The 18,952-nt window shown below is 45.8% G+C and overlaps 1 protein-coding gene and 1 long non-coding RNA gene across 5 annotated transcripts in view; one reads left to right on the forward strand and one right to left on the reverse strand.

Moving 5' to 3' along the window:
• The window catches only part of Fam193b (family with sequence similarity 193 member B), a 33,293-nt gene extending 17,578 nt beyond the window's left edge, over positions 1 to 15,715 (reverse strand). Inside the window, exons 1-3 of one of the 4 annotated variants that reach the window (XM_055629221.1) lie at positions 14,395 to 14,472; positions 9,014 to 9,074; positions 330 to 572 (exon numbers count right to left, since the gene is read on the reverse strand). In XM_055629221.1, the coding sequence (XP_055485196.1) occupies positions 330 to 443 (114 nt within the window). In that variant the 5' untranslated portion in view covers positions 444 to 572; positions 9,014 to 9,074; positions 14,395 to 14,472. Of the gene's footprint in view, positions 1 to 329; positions 573 to 9,013; positions 9,075 to 14,394; positions 15,295 to 15,446 lie in introns of those variants that run through there. The other 3 variants (XM_055629220.1, XM_055629222.1, XM_055629223.1) reach the window with 3 other exon arrangements.
• Positions 15,716 to 15,870: 155 nt separating this feature from the next.
• The window catches only part of LOC129692914 (uncharacterized), a 28,119-nt gene continuing 25,037 nt past the window's right edge, over positions 15,871 to 18,952 (forward strand). The window contains exon 1 of the long non-coding RNA XR_008722786.1: positions 15,871 to 16,069. This is a non-coding gene — a long non-coding RNA (uncharacterized LOC129692914). The remainder of the gene's footprint in view (positions 16,070 to 18,952) is intronic.

The following is an 18,952-nucleotide window of genomic DNA, read 5'->3' on the forward strand; positions in this document are numbered from 1 at the left end:
CTTTTGAGGCTCCTAGCTATTGCTGTTGTTCTTCTGACTGAGACACACCTCAGACCTCCAACTGGTCTGTATCATCCTGCTAGCCTTTCAATCAGCCACAGGGCTGAAGACATCAGGCTCAGTGACAGGACAGGATCAAGATTACCTACATCCACTAGCAGGCCTGTCTCTTCTTCCCTCAACTCTGAGCCCAACTTGCAAATGTTAAGTGCAGCCAGATGGTTTCTCAGAGCAGCCTGGGCAGAGGCTGTGTGGCCAGGGAAAACAGCTTGACTTCCTCAGGGGGAAGCCGCCCTGTGTCCAGGGGTCACCTGTCAGCTGTTACCTACCGCCACTGCATGTTCTCGACCTGTCTGCCTTTCATCTTCCTCCATGCTCTTTCGGCAACTCTGGCAGACCCATAGAGGCATCTCGCCTAGGAGATTCTTGACGAGCTTTGGCATGAAGTCAGGGGGCAGCTTCTCACCCTGCAACACCAGTCCATTGTGTGACGGGCCTTCTTCCCAGCCTCTGCGCTGGCGGCGACACAGCAGGCAGCAAGTCTGCACAGACTGGCTGGAGGTGGGGGGAACCTGTCCAACACACAGACACAGGGTTCCCAGAAGGGGGAAAGGCTGTCCTTAGAAACAACACCACTTATTACGTGCCAGGCACTGGGATAGGCACTTTATAAACATAATTTAGTTTTAGTCCTTGTAACAGCTCTGCAAACAAGGTGTTCTTATTCCCATTTTTTTTTAAGATGAAGAAACAGATTTCAACAAGTCAAATGAGGTGCCCAAGGTCACAGAGCTAGTGAATGGTTGAATCCCAGTAACTGTGACTCCAAAACTCATGCTCAGATGTCCTCAAATACCAAAAACTGCTCCTTCCCTCCCTGGCTGGCCTAGGCAGGGCCACAGTTCTATGCAGGCTACAGGCCAGTCCTCACCTGAAAGGAAAACGGACTTTCTGTCCGCAGAGTTAGGAAGAACACATTTGTTTTCCGGAGAGATGAACAATTAATTCCTTTAGCATTGCAGTGAGATTTTAGAAAAGGGTTTGTAGCAATGGTAAACAAACAGGAAGAGACAGAGCCTGGTGCTCTTCTGGGTAAGGGCAGTGGAGAAAACCTGGACTCTAGGTCAGACAGGCATGCACTCTCATCACAGCCTCACCATGAATCAGTCCACAACCCTGAGGGAGCTATTTAACATCTCTGCGCTCTGTTTCCTACCTTACAGAGCTGTGCAGAATGTTGCATGCCATAGCCCAGGCCCAGGTCATGACTTCTCCTGTTTCTATCCCCTACAATAAATCTGACCCAACTGTTTAAGTTTGAAGGTCTCCTTTCACATTGGGGTCCTGACTGGGAACCTACTTATATTAATAGCCCCAATTAATGGTTTTCTTCTATTTTCCAACTCTAGTCTCTTTCCACTGACACTGCACATGCCTTGTTACTTCCTGTGGGCCAACTGGATGTTAACAGACATGCTGGTAGCAACAATCTGAATAGTGTGTATGCACTTCCCCTTGTGCCCTTGCATGGATGGCCTGGCATGATCCTGTACCTCTGCTACCTCATGAGGAAACAGCCAGACTGCTGAACCACAGTGAGACTTGGAGAAAAGGGGTGTGTTCCTACCTAGTCAGCTGACCAGACCTGAGTGATCCCAGCTGAAGTGAGACAGGCCTGCTTGGAGCCGCAGCAACTCCTGGTCAAGAACAGCTCCAGGAGGATGTTGGAGGGTATTGGAGGATGGTAAAGGGTATTGGCTTAAGGCACCAGGTGTGTGGGGCTGTTTGTGCCACAGCACAGACAACCCTAATGTAACATTCAAGTTTACCCTCCAATGGATAATGTGTTTGTAAGGATGCCGCTGCTCTTTCATGTGACATCACCTTATCACAGTGAGTCGGGATCAGAGTATCCTTACGTCTGCCATGTTGTCATCATGGTAACCTGGGTCCCTGGGTTTCTCAAGGAAGGAACCAGAAGTGACACCAACAGTGTAATAATGCACTTAAAGAAGTGTAAGTAATATGGAAACGAGTACCACAAAGACATTCTACAACTGGAATTTAGAAGAGACACAGAGAAAACACTCTGCTCTGTCTCAATGAGCAAGGCATCTGCTTAATGTTAAGTGCAAACAGAACTCGTCTGTGTTATTTCACAAGTATGGAATGTTAACGGAGAACAATTAGAGAAATTAAGGCAAAGGACTTTTTATTTTGCGTAAGCATTTATTTGTTGTGTTAATGTGTGCTCACACTTGGGCACCCATGTGGAGGTCAGAGAACCAGTTGCTGGAATAGCTCTCTCCTTCTACCTTGTGGATCCTAGGGGTTGAACTCAGGCTGTCAAGCTTGGCAGCAAGTTCCAGTAGCTCTTAAGCCAGCTTATGGGCCCCAAAGGGGGACTTTTTGAGAACAGTACTTGGGACATTTCTCAAAGCTGTAAGGTGAGGTATAGTAACTGCAGTTAGAAAGGGGGAGGCCACCAGCATGCAGGGCTTTGTTCCTCATGATATATAAGGACTCCATGGGCAACCTGGGATGAGGTCGGTCGCAACAGCTCTTTCTTCTCTAGGACCTGGGGGTCCTAACTTCATTCCATGGGATTATTGTTGGGTGTTTTCTTTTTTGAGGCAGGGTCATGAAGTTCAGGCTGGCTCTGAACTTCCTATGTATAAGGGGTGGCCCTGAATCCCTATCTTCCTACATCGGCTCTTAAGTGCTGGAATTAAGGGGATATCCATGTATGGCCAAGAAGAAAGGTTTGAAAAGAGTAAAAATCTTCTGTCCTCTCTCTTGGTGCTAGAGAGCAAAACCAGGACCATGTGCACTTAAAATTTTCATACATCCTATAAAGTATAATATACAAGGTTTTGTTTTGAATTGTGGGTTTTGTTTTTGTTTTTTTTATTGTGGAAGGGTCTATATAGCCCTAGAGTAGCCTAGAACTCACTATTTAGGTCAGTCTGACCTTGAACTCAATGATCCACCTGCCTGTGCCTCCCAAATGCTGGAACTAAATGCAAGTGCCATCATTCCTGGCTAATATATGATTTTGAGCAATAACTCAAGTGCATAATGTACCCCCCCACACAGTACAAAAAAAATGCCTTCTCAGGGTTGGAGAGATGGCACATCGGTTAAGAGTACTGACTGTTCTTCTTGAGGACTTGGATTTCATTCCCAGCTCCTACATGGAAGCTTACAAGTCCCTTAACTCCATTTTCAGAGGGCCCAAATGCCTCTGTTCACACTGGGCAGATGCACATGGTACACAGTTATACATGCCGATGAACTCTTGATACACAGAGAATCTTAAACCCTTTCTCTACTTTCTTTCAAAAGCAAACAGTTCCTCTCATCTTCAGTGAGTGACCAACATGCTTGAACTCAGTCACAGCTGTGGCAGGTGCTGCAGTGCAGCAGACACTCTGGACTTGGTTCTGTCCCTGATGGACCACGTGTACAAGCTGTGTGACACCAGCCAGGTCCCTTCCCCCTCTGCTCGTCTACAGTGGGATTAGGTCCTCATCTGTAGGGTCAGTTTTGAGAATGAATGTGATGAAGAGCCTTCCCCAGTGCAAAGCACAGACTACGTGGCCAACCAGGTGGTACTAACTCCACGGCAGGAGCTAAGGAAACAATAAATGGCTACTGACTTTGTATGAATGAGAACCTGTCACATACATTGAATGCAAGATGACTTGTTAGGTATCATTTTTCTGGGGAGGGATTGGGGTTGACAGATCTCACACTGTAGCCAAGGCTGTCCTTACTTGTAGTAATTTCCTGCTTCAGCTTCTAAGTGCAGGACTACAGTCATAAAACTCCATGGCTGGCTTAACTCCCCCCAATACAATGTACCCCAAAAGCAGAACCTCCCTATTTCTCCCTTTGCTAAAGGGAATCTTCTACTTAAGGCTCTTCACCCCTACTTCCTGACAAATAGTTGAGCAGGCCCTGAAGGCCCCAGCATAAACCCACACTCCTCTAGACAACATTAGAGAGGGCCTCTTACAAACCCTCTCTTCCCTATGCCATTTAGTACACTGCACTATTCATTTCACTTGTTTTCCTCTGTCTTTTGTCCCTATTCTTTTCTTTTTGAGACAGGGGCTCTCTATGAAGCCCTGGCTGTCCTGGGGTTCACTGGGTAGACCAGACTGCTCTCAAACTCAAGAGATCCACCTGCCTCCCTGAGTGCTGGGGTTAAAAGCATGTGCCATCACAACTAGCTTCTTTTGTGCTTTTTACTGGGTACAAACACTCAGCACAGCAGAGCCTGGCTCAAGGCTATCGCATCAGATTTGTGAAACATCCTCATAGTATTACAGCTGGCAGGCAGCTTGGTGATAGCATCCTTGAAATTATTGCTTCCTACAGAGCAGGTCCTCACCTCTCTATCCTGCCCCTCTACCTGTATAGCTCCAATTTCAAACTTGGAAAAATGAGAGACTGCAGCCTTCAAGAATTACAATAAGATGTTCCCAGCTAAGGGAATAAAAGGACTCTTTCAGGAGCTAAATCAGGCTACCAAACAAATGAACTAGCCATTAATGAAAGTCACTCTATGGGCAGGCTGTCTTTCCTGATAAAAGAAGAATAGACATGGAAAGCTAATTAAGCTTTGACTGAAGCATGGACACTATGTGCACAGCAGAGTTGCCCAAAGGTCTAAGTAACTAACAATAGGAAAACACACACACACACACACACACACACACACACACACACACACACACTTAGCAAAAGGGATGAAGACAGTCAGCACTTAATTTATAATCTAGGCCCCTTGGCTGTTTTGTTCCTGACAAGCCTACACTACGGACTAGCTATCCACAGTGCTCTCTATAGCACACTTATATCCTGCTTTTAGCAACACACAATTTGGAAGGGCTATCCCCAAAGCCCTCAGGCCTTGGTGTCTTTCTCTTCATACAATGTGCCGTAGGAGATTTTCTATTTCTTTTCTTGTTTCAAGAAAGGGTCTCAGCTGGGTGCGGTGGTGTATGCCTATAATCCCAGCACTCAGGAAGGCAGAGGTAGGTGGATGTCTTTGAGTTCAGGGCTAGACTGGTGAGTCCAGGACAGCCAAGGCTACACAGAGAAACTCTGTCTTGAAAAAAGAGGGGGAGGAGGGGTGTGTGTGGTGGTGCACGCCTTTAATCCCAGTACTCTAGAGGCAGAGAGAAATGAATCTCTAAGTTCAAGGCCAGCCTGGTCTATAGACAGAATTCCAGGACAGCCAGAACCACACAGAGAAACCCTGTCTTGAAAAACCAGAAGGGGTTGGGGGAGAATCTCACTGCACAGCCCAAGCTGCCACTGAACTTGCAATCTTCTTGCCCAGCCTCCTGACTGTGTGCCACCGTATCTCACTATCTCTTGACATTTTTATCTTTAGTTTTCATTTACTTTTGTAAATATTTAAAAAAATTTTAATTATGTGTATGTATATTTACAGGTGCTTTTGGAAGCCAGAAGTATTGGAGAGAAGTTATAGGCACTTGTGAGCCATCCTCTGCAAGAGCAGTACATGCTATCCAGCTTTAAACTTTAAACTACATACTAAATATATGCGTGGATGTACCTGTACATACACACAATGGCACATGGGTGAAGGTCAGAGAACAACTTTCAGAAGCAAATTCTTTCTAAATGTCGGTCCAGGACTCCACCTACAGCTACGAGCCTTGGCAGTATGAATCTACCGCTGAGTCCTCTTGCAGCCCACTACTCTGCTTTAATTGTTGAGAGTGGTGAGAATCCCAACACCTTGCAATGTTACAATTCCTTCTAATCAGTGCTATGGCTGAGAAAAGCTCTTGGCTCAGGGTTACTTCTGGCTGCAACTTCTTATTATTTTTCACATTCTGGCAAACATGGTCCCTTATGCCTTGAATTGATGAACCCAGGCATTCAACTTGCTCATCTCAAAGCTGTACTGTTATTCCTCAACAAAAACATGGCCATCAAGTGAACGAAAACACCAAGTATTATTTTCTTCACAGAGCTCACAGAACTAATTCTTAAAACCCAGAATCCCTGGGCAGCAGCTAATTGTTCCCACTAACCTTAGATTAAATTTCAGAGCCTCTGGGGTATAGGTTTAGTCTTACACAAAACAAGAAGAAAAAAATTCTAGTAGCTCTGTTGATTTTGTATCTAGCCAAAAAGACTTAAAGATAATTGTTATATTTTTCAGGTGAGGCCAGAGTCTATGTAGAGTGGGGTTGTTCCTACCCAGGCCAGGCTACAGTGTGTACATCCCCAAGGCGGGGGGAACCACGGCTCAGGAAGCTGGGATTGGTGGCCACTTAGTCCTGACCAGCCCAGCTATTTCTGCTTGGTCCAAGAAGCATTAAGTTAAAGCATCCAATGTTTTCTAGACAAACAGATCAAAAAGAAAGTTTTCTTCACGCAATACCAATTTTACCTTGAAAGAATGTCTCTGTTGTCCAGACATGAATATTAGCAAAGACCATTACATCAAGAAAAATAGCCAAGTATTTGTGGCCAATGACAAAAATTCAAGCTTTCAATCAAAATTTCAAATTTGAGAGTGGGGCATGGTACCTTATACCTCTAATCCCAGCATTTTAGGAATCTGAGGCAGGAGGATTACCATGAGTTTGTGGCCAACTTGAGCTACAGAGTGAGAATCTATCTCAAGAACCAAAAACAAACAAAAACTTAAAATTCAGGAATGCTTGTATCACTTACCATAAGCATTAGTGTTTCAGTATTTGTCTGAGAAAATCAATGTGTTATTAACAAATGCTACTTGTCATGATAAATGAAATCCATTTTCCAAATGTCTAAAGCATTATTTCACAGAATTATACATTGGTCAAAAATCTATCTGGAGTGCTAGATGCACAACCAATTTTATTTTTTTTTACTTTTGAGGCAGGGTCTTACTACATAGCTTTGGCTGGCCGGGGACTCACTCTGTAGACCAGGCTAGCCTTGAACTCAGAGATCCACCTGCCTCTGGGATTTTTAATGTGAAATGAATACAAAGACTTAACATGGAGCTCATGGCTTTGTGCAGGCTAAGCAGGGTGTATGTCAGCATTTACACACAGGCGCTTGTACCCAGAAGTGCTTGTGGAGGCCGGAGGAGGATGCTGGGCATCTTCCTCTATCACTCTTAGTTCCTTGAGATTGGGTCTCTGGCTGAACCTGGAACTCGCACTTTTGGCCACACCTTCTGGTGGGTCTTCACACCGAGTACCTCCAGCTCTGTGCTGGGCCTACAGGTAGACATGGCAACACAAGTGTTTTGCCAAGTGCTGAGGATGCAAACCCTGATGGTCACTTACACAGCGTGCATCCTTAACCAGCTTCATGTTGCAAAAGTGAAAGCAGAACCATTTTTCCATTTTAATATATAAAAGTAAATATGTAATCATTTTTTAAAATAGCATATTTATTATTGTGTGTGAACACACATGCTCCATGCACAGGGGCACACACACTGCATTATGTGTGTAGACATCAGAGGACATCTTCAGGAGTCTTCCTCTCCTTCATCTTGTAGATCCCAGTCGTTGAGCTCAGGTCATCAGGCTTAGCAACAAGTGCCTTTACCCTGCTGGCCCATTTCATCAGCCCTCAAATAATTATTTTTAATAAAAACTGTAATTTATGTTAATGTGGTAACTTAAACATGATTAGTCTTTTTTTTCCAGTCCTGAAGATAAAACCCAGGACCTACTATATGCTACGCAATAATCCTTACCAACAATTATATGGCTTGTATATCTGGACAGCCTTTGGAGCATGACTCAATTTTTCACATTGGCCTTTCTGTCCAGTTTGACAAGTGTCAGAGAATAACCCTAATCACTAGACCAGACAGGTGCCAAGATCTGTTCTGAAGCTGGGCTGAATTTTCAACATTTAGCCTAGTCTCGTCCTCCCAGGAGTTCCTCTCAGTCCCAAGAGTTCATGGCTGTTTGTACCAGATTTCCCAAGACACATACTGTATCTAGCCAGCTGCCTGCAACAGGTTCCGAATTCTATTCTGAAATATCCCATGAGAGTACAATGCTCTAAGGATACCAAACTCCTAAAGCTTCCCTGACACCAAAGCAAAGTAGATGACAACAGCAGCTAAATGTCTTATGTCAACCATTGTGCTACACACTTGGAAACTCCTTGGTAAATTCCTAGAATCCCGTAAGATCCTATTCAAAGGTCAATGTAACTTTCTGTACTAAGTTAAAGTAATTCTTTTACTATAGCACCTGTCACACTGTGCCATATTCCTGGCAGAGTGGAGCTCTCTAGGGCATGGAGTGGCTGCTGATCATTTACATATGCTTGCTGCCTGTCACATAGCAGGCGTTCATTAAATAAATGGAATTTTAAAGCCCTTATGCCTTAGTGTCTCAGCTACTTAACATCAGGAACAGAATTTAAAACAGTAAAACAGGTCCCTTTCCTGACATGTTACACTGAAGGCCCTGATGAGAAGGCAGTCAGAACTAAGACTCTCAAAATGCTTGAAATCAGAGCTGAAGTTAATGCTCGAGTTGCTGACCAAACCCCACCTCAGTGGTTTGGAACTTTTACTGTAATTCTTCCTCAAGTGTGGCCCTTTCAGAAGGCAGAAACTGCTTCACTTTCTAAGGCCAGTTGGTAGAAGCTTCTTTGGTTGTACAAGCTGAGAAGGACAATGTAGTGAGGTGGCTGATCCTAATGACCCCCCAAGCCGAGCCAATGCACTTAATGTGCTTCAGTACAAGAGGCCAAAGAAAGGCCTGAGCTGCTCTTTTACCCAAATCCTTGGGCCAAATGCTGTTCTACCACCCTTAATTCCAGGACAAGTTTCTCACAGGGAAAAAGAGCATGAACTTTGGAGACATGGTTCTAAGTTCAAATCTTTGCTCTGCCATTTTCAGTATTACTCAGATTCTGAGTCTCAGGTTTCTCGATTTATGAAATGGGAATAACACCATACTTCACAGAGTTGTGAGGACAGAAGGAAATAAATTATGTAAAGTACCTGGCCTGGGTCTGGCACACAGTAGGTGCTCAATACCCGTTAGTTTCTTTCCTCTTCTGCCCTGGAAGAAATGACAGGGAAACTACTAAGTGAGACTTGCCCACAGCAACTTTATTACTTGAAGCACAAGGACTAAACAGTGACCTTCAGGCACCTTTGCAACCCCGTGTCATACAACGTGGTTCTTGTGTCCTAAGAAGGATGTCCAGTCTTTGCAGTTCCTCTGGCCCTTTCTTTCTGCCTTAATTTCCCCACGTCCCTTTTCAGAATAGAGATATGTCTTTCATTCTAATGGGGAAAATCAAACAAGGAGACAAATGGCTTCTGAAACTGCACTCGTTCCTCTTCCTACTTGGCTAACAGCTACCTAATCTGAAGGATGAGGATGACACAAACAGTGCAAACTCAGACTTTGCCTAGGATACACAATTGTCTTTCCTTAGTTTTTACCTTCCATGAAGGACATTAAATACTCTTTACCCCAATTACATAACACACTGCCTCTTCTCTTTTTTCTAAAGATTCAACTTGGGTGTCAAATTCTCCAAATTCATAGTCAGAATGAGTAGGGCTTTGTTCTAGATTGCCCTGCACACTTTACATTTCTCTAGAATAGAGGTGATTGCCTATCTCAAACAAAACAAAACCAAAAACAGGTCTTATTATATAGCCCTGGCCTGCCTGGAATTCACTATGTAGACCTGGCTGACTCTCTCAGAGACACACCTGCCTCTGTCTCAATTGTTGGAATTACAGGCATGCACCACCATGCATGACCCTAGCTCACATTAACTGTTTAAATCTGTTATCTCTACAATACCATGGGACTTCCAAAGACAATGTTCTAGAATCACTGTATTGCAATCATAAGCAGAGACACATAGTAGGCTAATAAACAACAGAAGACTAGCAGCTGACTAGGCAACTGAAGAAGAGGAGGAAGGTGGGGTTTTGTTTTAATTTTATGTGTATGGACGTTTTGCTTTCGTGTATTTTGTGCACTACACGCATGTCTAGTGACAATCGAGGCCAAATAGGGTGTTGGATCCCCTGGAACTGGTGCGACGGTGTGAGCCACCATGTGGGTTCTGGGAATTGTACCCAGATCCTATGGAAGAACAGCCAGTGGTCTTAACCATGAGGCCATCTCTCTAGCCCATTTGTGTTTCTAAGTGATGTTAGGGATCATACTCAAGGCCTTAAACCTTACACAAGTTTTCTACCACTGAGCTACATCCTCAGACTCCAGCCCCTTAAAAACAAAACACAATGCTAGGCTTCCTCAACTTAGCAGACCCAGACCCAGTCACTCAGAATCTCCCAGAACAACCAAAATTGGATCGTGGGTGGGCTCCAGCCCTGGGTGGACAGGGCAGGAATGGGGTGGAACAAAGGATCAATCTGGCCATCAGTTAGGCTGGGATGAGGAGACATGGACTGGAGAGAGCACACAGCTGCCTCTCCCACAGAGAATTATCTCTTCACAGTGCACAAGGGGTTTACCACACCATTTGCCTTTCCACCTAGCATCCACTGTCCACTGATTCCTCAAGTGCCCAAACCACCTGCCGTGGAAAGTCAGCCTGACTCCTCCCTGTTCTCCAAATGAGTCCAGCAGTGTTCGCCTCTTCTTTGAAGAGCAGCGGTTCTCAACCTTTGGGTTGCAACCCCTCTCTGGGTTGAACGACCCTTTCATGGGGCTCTCTTATCAGATATCCTGCATACCAGATATTTACGTTATGATTTGTAACAGAAGCAAAATTTCAGTTATGAAGGAACAACAAAAATAATTTTATGATTGAGGTTAGCACAACATGAGGAACTGTATTAAAGGGCCGCAGTGTTAGGAAGAGGGAGAAGCCTGCCGTAGACACTACTTCCTTTCTGTTTTACGTTCTGGAAATAGTCAACCATGAATACTAGGCTCTGAGAAGCTTCTCCACCTCAGCTTCCCCTAGATTACCATCCCAATCAGCAAGCACCTACAATTATAGTGACAATTGTGCTGAGTGCTTGACAGGTAGGACTTGTTGGTCCCTAGAATTAACCCTGTTACCTCTGATTCACTGTCATTTGAGGAGGAAACAAACCAAGAATGCTAGAACACTTCCAGAGGCCAACAAAGAGGATTCAGGATTTGCTCCCCAGGACAGGAACCAGGTTCTATTCACTTCCGCTTTTGCAGCTAGTAGACAGCCTGGAATTGTGGGGTCACTTAGTGTTGGCAAAACAAAGGATTGCTAGGCACGGGGACTGCTGGGTATGACAGTGTGTGTGCCACAGTTGGCCTGAATTTGTAGCAGTGAGTCTGGTGCTGTGAACTATATCACAGCCATGTATTGACCAATAACATTCATACACAATATCCTTAAAGTGATTTAATTAAAATGGTCCCTGTCTTAAAAATTTCTAGCTACAGTAAGTGAAGGTGTTATGAGCGTGACCATCCATCTCTTATCAGGCATTAAGCTACTCTGAGACATTTTAAGGAAATTAAAAAATTTTTAACTGAGTGGACAAATCTTTATCTTCAAAGGTCACTGGTATTTTTGCACTAAAGTCTTTTCTGGCCTCCAAGAACGAACAAGGTAGTTCTAGGCTGGGTTCCCCCTCATATCATTTCCTCACTGGCCATGAAAGTGGTGCAGGCCTGAGCCATCAGGGGAAGGCCCTAGAGGACAGGAACTGCCTTGACCTTCTGTGTACCTCAAAGGCTCTGGTTATAGAGATCATTTTGAAACTTGCTGAATGAATTAAACATAAAGAAATGGGGCTGGAGAGATGGCTCAGAGGTTAAGAGCACAGACCTTCTAGAGGTCCCAAGTTCAATTCCCAGCAACCACATGTGGCTTACAAACATTTATAATGAGATCTGGTGCCCTCTTCTGACATGCAGGCAGAACACTGTATACATAATATGAAATATAAAATATGTATACATAATAAATAAACCTTTAAAAAAAAAACATAAAGAAATGGTTTCAATAACGATACTGACTGATCATCTTAGCCAGCTCCTCAAGGGAACAGATTTACCCAGCTTTGGAAGAACCAGGTCTCTGGAGCGCCTTGCCACTAAACTGGACTGTCCTAGGAGATTCTGGAGAGGGACGAGAGGGAAAGGATAGGATGAACTCACTGCCACCCGCCCCAGTTTCCTTAGTAAGCCTCCTGGGTGCTAAGTGCACACAGGTTACCAGCTGAATGGTTTGGAACAAAAGTCAACTGGTAAAGGTAGTAGGTGAGACTGGCTTTGGCCACGCAACACAGCTCCCACCACCCAGAAGAGACCCTGCATGCTAGGATGCTTCACATTCTCTTGTTTTTGAAGCTCAAACAGGGAAAGGAACCAGCTCTGAGACACAAAGCAGATGAAAAAGCAGGGAGTTGAATGCAAGCTGGTAAATTAGTTCTCACTGCTCTTTGGCCCGCTTTTAGGTTCTGTGAGTCGACCTGCTTCCACCTTCCTAGCATCCTTTGCTAAAAAGGAAGCACCTGTTTAAGCTTTATCTTGAAGTAAAAGAGGGCTGGGGAATTCAGGTGAAAAGAGCAGATTCAGTGGATTACAGTGACTGAAAGGGTTTGGAGTTCCCAAATAACCTTAAGGGCTTGAACCTGAAAGTGCAGGTTACAAAATGAGTCAAGAGGTCCAGAGAGAACCAAGAGGCTGGAGCACAGACTCCCCAAGGGGGCATGTGCTGTCCGGACTACAGATGCCTACTTTCAGAGGTGGCTTCAGCATCACCAAGAGGTTAGGGTTTTAAGAGGCACGGATGCAGGCATGAGAAGGCTTTTAACTTCATGTTTTCCATTGTTATTGTAATGGGTGATGCAAATAGGCTGGCCTATTGCAACTTGCTATATAGCTCAGACTAACTTTGAACCCAAAGCCATCCTCAGCCTCCCAAGTGCTAGAATTACAGGCACAGACTACCACACCTAGCCACACAGTTGCTTCAAAATATCAGCTTACATTAAGATTACAAACAAAAATAAAACAGTGTATGAGTTTGGGACCTTAGAATGAAAATAAGTCTAAAGACTGGGTGGTCTTATTTGCCACCAATGGACTTGCCTCAGAAAGTAACATTAACAATGAGTTTCACCTTCCTTATCCACTCTACATCAAAACAACTGAGGGGAGTTCTGAACCAAGATCCTTAAAAAAGGTCTAACAGTGGACAGAGCAATGAACAGCCTCTACCCTGACACCAGGTACTTTTGGCAAGGGCACAAAAGGCTGTTTCTTGAATCTCATTTCTACCCTTAGCAAAGAGTGGGTTACAAAAGGAGCAGAGCTTGCTGATGCTTCAGTTCCCTGGAATATATGAGTGATTTTTTTATACGACTGGATTTTTTGCCTTATATTTTTAATTGGGAGTCATTCTGTGAATATTTAATTGCTGTAGGTTTAATTGCTGTACAGGGTAACTGTAGTTAAATCCTCTAGTTTGTTCATCACTAGTAACAGGGATCTGATAGTGATTAACAAGACTCTTGCATTCTAGAATTCTATGGAAAAGCAAACAGAAAACTTAGCAGTAGTTCATGCATCCTATTAGTGCTATACTGAGGAGAAATACGAAGGGTGGGGTGAAAGGTTAGAAGGTATATCAATCACCTGGCATGATTAAAGATAGGTCAAGCAGTAGCATAGATAAGAATCTATAAAAACCTGGATCAGAGAAATTAACAAAGGCTATAATTTTGGGAAAAGTTGTATTTCTAGAAAAATGAATGGTTAAGACAGCACACAAACTTTCTGGTCTATGTGACAGGTTCCCTAAAGTAATATATGTCTGAATAGGAAAGAAAGGACAAAAAAACAGCTCCATGGCTCTCTTCTAGATAACAGCACTCCTAGTGGGGGTCAAAGTAGGTTAGAAGGGGAAGCGACCTTCAAATGAAAGCCAGACCCAGCAGGAGAGGACTCTAACTGCGACAGCCTAGGCAACAAGGCAGGATGACAGACTTGCTTCCAACATTCAAGACACTGTGACACTTCCACTAACTAAAAATCTTCTCACTGTGATACAAGACACAAAGGAGACCAGCATCAAAACTGGGTTACAATAGGCACAGGTTCCGGGCTGATTCATTTTCTCTCTCTCTCATTCACCTAGTTAGTTCTGTTCTATAAAGGCAATGCCTGGGATAGGTATGGAGGAACACAAAAACTGCATCCCCTGATGTTTTTGTGTCTTGTGTTTACAGTTCAGTGCTTGGTACAGACACATCAACAAGTTTCATCACAGAAGGAGTAGTGCCACCAGAGGGAAACAAAGAGGGTTGTGGGCACAGGGGACACTTTGGTGTAACTGGGGAGGAGGGGTCAGGGAAAGCTTTCCAGGAATGGTACCCCAAATGGCATCCCCACTCACATGCACAATTCCAGAGATTCTACTAGAAGGCTGTCAAGAGCCATGCCTTCAGGCTGCACCAGCCTCCCAGAGTCCCCTGCTGCCCGATGCAGTGTCTGCAGAGTCAAACGCATCTTCCGCCACGCCTCATCCTCATCCGGCGCTGCATCCGACCCTCCAAGACTCCTGCAGGGGCCTGCCTTCCTCGGCAGGCTCAGCCAAAAAACCAACTCAAAACTCTTTTGTCAGAGCAAGCTTAGGGCAAGCCACCCAGCCCCGGGTGCCACAACCCTCCCTGAGCAACTGTGGCCCACGCCAACCACTCTCCCCCCTCCGCCTCTCCTGTTTTCTCTTATGCTCAAAAGAAAGCGCCCTTCCAGGTGGCAAGCTGGAAGCTTTCGAGAACCCTCCCGAATTCTCTTACTCTCGCAGGATTCAGCAAACTAGTGGACTGGCGGGGGTGGGAGTGGGGCGCCTTATGGGGCAGGAGGTGGAAGGAGAACAGGGGACCTCCTTAGTGGAGTTGTTTTAACAGTCTTTGGGGCAGCCTGGCTCTTTGCTCCAACTGTTCTGGGAGGGAGGGTGGAAGGGAGGCCCCAGAAGGCAGATGCCGAGGTACAGCTGTTGACGGTAGTGGCTGCAGACAGTGCAGGGGACCGAATGAAGCTGCTGGGGGGGCGGGGAGGGCGCACAGACGCTGCAGCCTTGCAGGTTCCAGCGCCCTGAGATGATCTTTGAGGGGTCGGGGGATCAGGTGAGTCCAAAGGGAAGGGGAGGGCAGAGAACTAAGCCCAGGTCCAAGAACCTAAGCCAGTCCCGGTGACCCTGAATGGTCAGAACATTTAGCTCCGGGGCAGGGGTTGAACGGGTAGGTTTAGAAGGGTTGCAAGAGAGTTGGCTGAGCTTTTGCTTTGGAGAGGGGTTCAGCTTCCATCCCTGGCAAGGGGGTTGCAAGCTTGTGCTCCGGACTTGGGATCGGCCCCAAGACCGACAGCATGGACCATGCCCAATCCCGCCCCGCTCCCGGGAGGTGTAAGCAGCCGAGCAGTTGCAGTCGCCTTGCTCGTTCCTACCTGAGGGCCTGCAGCCAGCTTGGGTTCGTCCTCCTCCTTGGGGGCGTCGCGATCAGGCTCCGCAGGCACCTCCGGGGACCCCGCACCCGCTGCTCCCGCTTCCAGGCTCGGCGGTGGCTGAGGCTCGGGCGTCTGGGGCTTCTGCAGCCCCGCGACCCGAGCCCGCTCCCGCCGGCCCGCGCCGCCGCTCGGCCTGCTCCGCCTCCGAGTCATGCCGCCTCTCGCACCGCTCCCCCGCTCTCTGGCTCCCCTCGCGCCGCCGCCGCCGCTCCCCTCACAGGACAACAGCCAATATGGCGGCGACCCGCACCCCTCCCCGCCTGCTGCCAGCAGGTCAGAGGTCAAGCTGCGTCCGCGCCGCCGCACTAGCCTCCGAAGCCGCCAGCGCCATGTTTAATGAGGGCAACAACCTGCTTTCCGTAGACCAGCGTGGGGCGGGTTGGGGGAGACATCCTGTCCTGCGTGCGCATCTGAAAGGCCGCGACCCGCTGGAGGAGCTCCACTGACGGCGTCGTAGAGGTCCAGTAGCTTAACTGTCCGTTAAATGATGAATGAGTTAACTAATTTCGGCTGCGAACTTGCACACTCGTCGCCTGGCTCCTCCCTGCAGCACTTGGAGACAGGTATGAATTATTCACATTTTTCAGTGGAGACGCTGCAAAATGCCCAGGGAAGGTTGCTAGACGTCCTCCCGCCACAGTTGATGGGCTCGTGGTCAGCCTGAGGTGAAAGCCACCCAAGGAACGTGCGCATTCACTTGTACTGTATCTTTCCCTGGGAGCCCCGCGTTCTGTGCATGGAAGCGCAGGACCCACACGCAGGTCCTCCTCGAGTCTGGTGGGAAAGGCGCACACTTAAAATACATGAAACGTGTGTGTGACAAGGATGAAATTATTTCAACACTTAATAGTTTCCAGTGCTGTCCTATGCCTTGTCCAGTGAAACTGAAACTTTCTGGTAGTTACATATGGAATTTAGATTAATACCATCAACCACAACAGAATCTGGAACTTCAGCTACCAAGAAGTAAATAAAATTTTAAAAATTATTCTATTTTATCTTCGTTTCAATGGTGTGTGTGTGGGCGTCAGAGGACTGCTTTTGGGAATTTCCACCATGCTGATTTTAGGAACTGAACTCGGGTGGTCAGGCATCCTGGCAAGTTCTTCTACCCTCTGACCTATTTTTGGCTTTTTGAAACAGTATCTCCTTAAGTAACGGCCCTATCCTGGAATTCACTTTGTATACTGATCTCTAATTTGCATTGATCTTTTGGCTTTTTTTCCCAAATGTGATGATTACAGTTGGGTGCTACCATGTAAAGCCAAAAATGTAAACCTCATTACAGATATCAGATAGTTGAAAGATTCAGGTTTTACTGTCATAACTATGATGTCTTTATTGAGGTCAAGATAAAGTGGCCTTTAAAAAAAAGAAAGAGCAAGCCAGGCAGAGTGGTGCATGCCTGTAATTCCAGGGCTAGGGGAGGCAGAGGCAAGTGGATTTCTGGGAGTTTGAGAACAGCTTGATATATATAGAGTCCAGGACAGCCAAGGCTACACAGAGAAACCCTGTCTCCAAAAAACAAAACCAAAAAAGACAGGGCTAGTGGTAGTAGGAAGCAAGGGAAGAGGGTAGTGAGTTCAAAGTCAAATTTGACTGAGTCCAAGGCTAGCATGAGCCACAAAGTATAGCCCTGTCTCAAAACTAAGGGTAGGGGATACAGTTCAGTGGCAGAGTACTTTCCTATTATGCTGTGCAGAAAGCCCCGGGTTAAGTGCCCTGTACCATGGAGGGAAATGACAGAGCATTCTGATAATCTTGGCCTGATGAGAACTCCAATTTCATGCACTGTTGTTGAAACAGATTGACAGGTGTTGGTGTACTTTTTAAAAACTTTTATTTATGTTCCTTTTTATCTTTTTCTGACCCGCCCCGCAGGTCAGTCAAACGAGACCCTAAGAGAGGGGGTGAGAATGGGGTGGGACCAGAGACTCAAGAAACAAAGACCAAGACAGTTTCTCTGATCAAGGTCTCAGTTTATTATTTTTTCTACATCCTTTATATAGACAAGGCATAAGAAATGTAATTGCCTTTGGAAGGGTTACTAAGTGACTAGAAATCACAGGACAACCCAACAAAGGAGTCACAAGTTGTGTTAAGGGTTGTTTGGAAAGTTCCTCAGAAGTGTTACTTGGGAAGCCCTGAGGTGGGGGAGGGTTTAAGGTGTTTCAAGATGACCCCCCCAGGTCAGCCGGGAATGCACTATTGTCATTAAACCGAATGCCAAGAATTCTGGGGGCAGCAAGGTACCAGAAGGCCCCCCACAGGTCCCCCTTTATTTTTACAAGGCCATAATCCCAAGGGAACCTGTCTTATGTGGGAATCCGGGGTCTTCAACCCTTGCTAAGCCTGTCATTGGATACATCAGCAGCTATTGGCTGAGCTCCTGTCTTAGGCAGCAAAAGCGAAGAACAGAAGACCACTGTGGATTCTCTTACCGGTCACTGGCTAACGGGGTCAGCTCACTGGTATGATCAGCATTAGGCCTATTCATAGTCTTCTTGGCTGACCATCTCGAGCCTTTGATAGTGCACCTGAATGGGCTGAACCTTTAGGGCATCAATTTGCTGTTTGACAAAGGCCATAAGCTTGTTAAAAAGAAAAGGTCCAAGAGAAAGAATTATCAACAAGCCAAGCAGGGGACTAAGGAGGGGGAGGAGGTAGGGTAGATAGTCCATTTAACCCATTCCAGAAGGGGAATTCAGCCAACTCTCTTCGTTGCCTCTCCAGGTCTTTTTGTAGTTTTATTTTGCCCTTCACTATGCCTGATTTATTGGCATAGAAACAGCATTGTTCCTGTAAATTTTCCTCCTCTGCATTTACAGGGTTTACCATAAATCATTTCCATAATTTCCTGTGCTGCTTGAGGATTGAAGGGTTCAAGTCTACCATGAACATAACTCAGCTGGAAGCAAAGGATCATGGTCCATGAAAACAGTTGTTTTTCTTCCATCATTTCTGTAAAGAGATATAAAAAGAATATGTTCTCAGGGTAATTCTTCTACCCTGGACTGATGAGTATTAATAATTATATGCTTTACTAATCATTCCGGCAACCATCTGGCTGCATCTATCTCTTTAGAATAGAATCAAACTGCTCCTCTGCCCTGTATCAGGACAGGATCTGGACCATGCCATTTATTGTCCAAAGGATCTTTCCATGGGACAGTAGCAAACTGCCTTTGTGTATCCGTATGCCAGAAACGTTCTGCAGCTGAACGTCCATCCTTGTCCTGAGAGGATCAGACTAACATTGTAACCTATATTTTCGAGTTTCAAGCCAGTGTTAAAGTGTTAATTAAAGCCTCACAGTACTTTTCCAGAGAGCAGAGGAATGTAACCGCCCCAGACCCTGGTCATCTGCTCGGGCAGAGATAAGGAAGTGAGCAAGCGAAGACCTCCACTCTGCAAAGAAGAATGACCAGATATACGCTTGAGAAATA

Source organism: Psammomys obesus, unplaced genomic scaffold (genome assembly GCF_907164565.1).
Source record: "Psammomys obesus unplaced genomic scaffold, mPsaObe1.curated_primary_1811, whole genome shotgun sequence".
Lineage (NCBI taxonomy): Eukaryota > Metazoa > Chordata > Mammalia > Rodentia > Muridae > Psammomys > Psammomys obesus.